Genomic DNA, 5,619 nt, shown 5'->3' on the forward strand with positions numbered 1-5,619 from the left:
ATATATATATATATATATATATATATATATATATAAAATCTGTGCAACAAATACGATATTGTTATTGTCGTTAGAGTAAGAATTACAGAATAAAAGTTTTAATAATGTCTTAATAATATTTTTTTAACGTCAACAAGATGTCATTAAAATGTTTTTTGCTACTTGGATGACTGAACTTTTTAAAGATGTTAAAGTATATGTAAGATTAATAATATTGCATACTTGTAAAAGTAATGAAAATTAATCTGAAACACGAATAACTCATCGTGTATGGTAAAGGACCGGAAAATTATCATGTATATTAGGAAGTTAAAATCAGCTGTTATATATATTCAGAGCTGTAGCAGCTACACGCATTCGATCGCATTCAAAGTTATGAGATGAGTTTGTTTCAGCAGAGGTTTAACGCGATGATTACTTACCAGCAAAGTACGCCAGCATCGCTGTCAGCGCCACAGCCAGGAGGATCAGAGCGATCGAGAAGCATTTCCAAGAGCACCTGTGCTGACAACGTTTGTCGATGTGAAAGCGCGATGGTGAATACGGGGAATAGTGCGGCACCGCTGCGGCACGAAGCGGAAAACCTGGCATCACCATGGCTTGGCCTTGCGCGCCTACCGTGGCGGTACCGCCATTTCCGGCACCGCCTAAACCGCCACCCAAAGAACCCACCGTCACCTGCTGTTGCGGTGGCGGAAGTCTAAAACAACAAGAAATAACCCTTGTTAGGATACTGTCTATAGAATTGCGAAAATCATTAAACCGTATGATTACGCAATAATATACGTACATACGTATGTATATTAAATCATGCAGGATTATATTTAACGTATCTACACTGAAAGAAAAGATTGGCTGCTGCAGCTACGTTAAATGTATCTTTAAAAATGTTATGCTATATTTTATCATCTAATTTGCAGCCAATCTTTTCTTTTAGTGTACTACAGTAATACGGAAAGAACAATTTTGTTGAAATAGATATCTATAAAAATTTAGCTAGATACAGATCTGAAAATAATGTTGTTTAAGCTATTAGAATAATTATTAGAACACTCAACTGGTTGTTGAAACTTTTTGCTCCATCGTCATTAACGCTTAAGTACATACTTGTACATAAATTTTTAATGATTCAATAAAATTATTTTTAGATCTAGCTAAATTTTAAGATAGATGTTAGATTTCAGCAAAACCGTTCTTTTCGCAAATGAATCATTTAGACTCGAAGTGAAAATTTAATTTCAAGATTAGTATAATCTATGAAATTTTAACCATAATTGGTTTTAACCATAATTTATATATCCGATAGACCCGAAATAAGATACTTTAAGTGTTTTTCACATAATTGTAGTTAAGAAATAAATTAAGACGCTCAGATTACTTCGATGATTCGATATCGTCGTGATTAATAATTGTAATAACTGTAAATCAAATGATCGACTATGATGACAAATTGTCCATGCGATTGCAAATCAGAACGGAGTCAACGTCGATCAGTATCTCTAATGTGTCTCGCTTACTGCTGATTATTAGTTAAATTCATGCCGATACTCATCGGCGTATCGGTGCGTCGAGGTAATAAATGGGAGAGTTGACTGCAACATACTCCAAAGCGGGTCGCTTGATCCGACGTCACTCCGAGGGCGATAAATCGACGACCGGTATCTGTTTGGTGCACGTGTGCCAAACGGAGGTGGCGATCGCGTCGTGGTACGTACATAGACCGGAGAGCATCGGTGGTGCACGTCCGGGGATGCAGATAACGCCGAGCTTATAAAAGATGCAGATGCCACCATTAAGCCCTACATGGCAGGCTGCGTGTGCGTGAGTATATCGTCCGCACGAGACGCACGAAACCCATGGGCTTTCCGAAAATGACATTCGCGGGGGTGACGAGGTCGAGGCCCTACCCGTCGAACCCGTGTCAAGGATTTTATTTTCATCATCGACGATATTTATCTTCGTCCCCTCATCGAGGATAAGCGTGGCCATAGCCGACCGGATGAAAGGCCAACATCGAAACAGGGATTTAATATGGTGCCCAGGATAAATATAGTTTTCCGATAATCATGCGGACTCATGAATAGCATTATGTGCGCGTCGCGGCTGAAATCCCGTAAGAATAACTCAATTGACAGTACGTCTCTGGTAGGGATGAGAGATAAGGGGGAAGGGCAAAAGGAGAGACTACTGAAGCGACCAGAAAAAGGAAACAAGCGGGAACTTAACAATGCGGCGCGGCACCAATATTGGATTTTCCGCTTAAAAATTCACGTAGTATAAAGCCTGAACACGAGGCGTGGTTGCTCGAATCGAATACTTACGAAAAATTTCTTTCGAGTTGGTTTTACGTCGGGTTCGACGGGAAAGCAGTCAGAACGTTGGATTTAATCCGGAACTTATCGCCTTAAGGTAACGTTTCACTTTCACGGGATGTAAGTGATTTAAAGTGGTTTAAAAAAAGATATTTTCTTGAAGTAAAAACTCATACACGATATATCGTTCGTGAAACATATTTTGCACTTTTCTAAAAAATATTGAAACAGTCGAATAGTCTTCATTTACAGAAGAATTAATTCAATCAAATTGTCCAAATATTTCTATAGTTTTCTCTTTTTTCATAATTTTAAATATGAACATTTTGAAAATAATCTTTCAGTTGTGTGGAATAAATTTTTTTTCTTCAAAAGACGTATTTATTAAGTGTTTGCAAAAGTTCGTGGAATTATCGTTAAATGTTACTAGAATTTGTAAAACTTTTTAATTATATATTATGTCACAATTTATTGAATGCTATTATAATATAAACTATATTTCTTGGCTATTAAATTGTTCGATGCCTAATAAAGTACATTCATGATGCTCGTTGTTTATTTATAACAAGAAGCAGAACAACGTTGAAGCCATAAAAATTTAAATTTAATGTAAAACTTTGGATGAATCTGTTGTTGCTAAAAGTTTATGCCATAAGTGGTTCCAATAATTTAAGACGATCTATTCTAATGATATTAAATTTAATAAAAATCGAAAGCGTCTATTAAATATTAAATTTGATAACCAAGGAATACAGACGATATAATGCAGGGCAACATTATATAATAATATATAACTAAAGAAGGTAATAGTAAATTCTAGTAATATGTAACGATTCACAAACTTTTACAAATATTTAATAATAATTCAAATGTTATTTCAGTTTGGAATATTTTTCATCTCTTTAAATCCAAAAAGATTTGTCAAAAAATGATAGATGTCATGAAAGAAATGTCTAAAGATAAACCGAGACAGATATCTTGCAAAGTTCACAGAAATGATCGTTTTCATCTCTCATGAAGGAATCGTTGAAATGTGTCGTGTGCCACGTGTAATTTATAAGTTGCTTAACAAACCCAGTTCGACCATAAATAATCACACTTAGATCTCGACGCTTTGCAATTCTATAAATGTCCGCTCATATTTTCTGAAGCAGGAAGCAATCAGACACGACGTAAAAAAAATATCACTGGCAAAAGTCCCGGGCGTTCTTACGCGGCAACGTAGAAAAAAAGACGATACGCGAGAGAAGGAATTCCGCGTAATAAATATTACTTTTTCTTTGGTATCATTAACTTAGAAACGGAGCAAGCACCGTAAAATTAATTTACTAAAAGTATCGGTGTGCTCAACGTCCGACAAAAATTGGGGAGGAAAAAACTTAATGACAAAATAATGAGAATTTTTTTCTAAGCTGGAAGATAGCCAAAGATAGTCTTACTTCATCTCTCCGAATTATCCGTGCAGTGGACATGCTTCAAATATAATTCAATTGCAGAGAAGATTTAATAAAAATATACAACTTTGAATGCACGCTGATTGTTTCTAATTTGTGCATAACTTTTTATCTACGATATACAACCATCTAATTAATTTAAAGATAAATTTTCTGAAAACATCAGCAAAATCGATGGTTTACTGTAAAATGGTTTTATCTAATAAACATTTCTGTATTCCTGTATTATTAATATTAATAATATTTGCTTTGAAGCTCTTGTTATTACTATTATTAATTGTTATTGATTAAATTAATTTAACAGAATTATTTTGTCCGTTTTACGCATTAATTAACTCTTATGATTAATTTATAATGGTTCGCGATTACTTCCGTATTCCGCTAGACTTTCCGAATTGAAGCTCCAGAAGTTTTTTCTGGGAAATAAATAAATCTAACTCCCTGGCTGGGCTCTAAGAGCCTCCGGACAGATGTACGGCGCTCCAGTCGGGACAACCGGATTCTTGATTGCACGTAACAGACAAATGAAGCGAGGGGAGTGGCTGAAAACAAGATAAACGACGAAAAAGGAGAGATAGCAAAGTCGGGGATGCACTGCGGAAGAACGGAGTAAGCAGCAATTCGGCGTGTTCACGCCGTAGCCCCTCCAAGCCGGGTTAATCCATTTGTGCGAGTAAATCGGTTAGCTGGAATTGGGTTATATTTCCTAATCGATACGATGGATTAAGTTACCGGTTGGTTCGTCCTCTGGCTCGTCGGTCACGATGCACGGCTCTTTCCTCGCTAATTATCGTTAGTAGCGCTGAAGGGAACGTGAGAGAAATATAAGTTTCTGCCGAAGCTTCAGTTAAAGATTACAGTGCTATCGTAGTTGTATCAAATATCACAGTTGAATACAAATGGCATTTCTAATTATAAAAAAAGTACGCTATGTGATATTGACAGTATGTATGTTTTTTTAATCTAATATTTAGTTTAGTGAGAATTTACAAAATTACGAAAATTATGAATTTACAAAAGTACGAGATTACCGAGATTACTAGGCAGAAGAGAAATTGCAAATTTCGAATCCTCTTGCCTTTGATTCGAACAGTTTGCGATTTTTCTTGTGACAGCTTAATCTAACTCAGAGACGTAAGCGTAAAGCTAAAGCGAGAAGTTGCCGCGGCACGACTTTCGGGAAGGAAGTTCGAAAACGTGCGGATGCTCCTTTAACCAATGTAAAAGTAGGTCGAGGAGCGCCGAGTTTGATCGTCAGCAACCTGGGCGGATTACGCAGTCCCGCTGTGAAGTTAGGATGTTCCTGATCTAAGTTAAGTCGTAGTCCGGTCACGAAAGGACCCACCGTCGCTTTAAGCAGGTAGTTTCTCTAACCGGGCGACAACGATGGTGGTGGACGTGGATTGTATGAACATGTACAAAACACCTCCACCGATTAAACCAATTGGACGCCTGTCTGATATATTGGAAGTTAAAGAGGTAATTGCGAGCGGCGTTGCTGCCACATATTGAGTTGAGTGTCGTCTGAGTGGAAGATTGGACTGTTTCAGCTGCGCGAGCTGAGGATAGAATCGAGCGTGTGATCCAATTATGATGTAACGCATGTTCCATCGCAGGAACGATTGGCAGCGACGAGTGCCGCAATTCCTGCACCATTTCAAGCTTCGAAAGTTTCCCTGTGTCGTGAGTTCTTATTGATTTAACAAATGATAGGATGGTCTTTGAAAGTGGAAAACACGTGAAGATCAATGATATTAAATACTAAACAATATGAAATTCCATTCTTTTTTCATTCTTGATTAACTTAATAAAATACAACATATATTGATTACAATTATTTATTTTTAATTTTA

The 5,619-nt window shown here is 36.8% G+C and overlaps 1 protein-coding gene across 1 annotated transcript in view; it reads right to left on the bottom strand.

Annotated features, from left to right (window-relative positions):
- LOC105617338 (teneurin-a) overlaps positions 1–696 on the bottom strand; it is a 35,708-nt gene extending 35,012 nt beyond the window's left edge. Inside the window, exon 1 of the mRNA XM_012198900.1 lies at positions 423–696. Within this exon, the coding sequence (XP_012054290.1) occupies positions 423–597 (175 nt within the window). The 5' untranslated portion in view covers positions 598–696. The remainder of the gene's footprint in view (positions 1–422) is intronic.
- Positions 697–5,619: the final 4,923 nt, after the last annotated feature.

Source organism: Atta cephalotes (genome assembly GCF_000143395.1).
Source record: "Atta cephalotes unplaced genomic scaffold scaffold00012, whole genome shotgun sequence".
Taxonomy (NCBI): domain Eukaryota; kingdom Metazoa; phylum Arthropoda; class Insecta; order Hymenoptera; family Formicidae; genus Atta; species Atta cephalotes.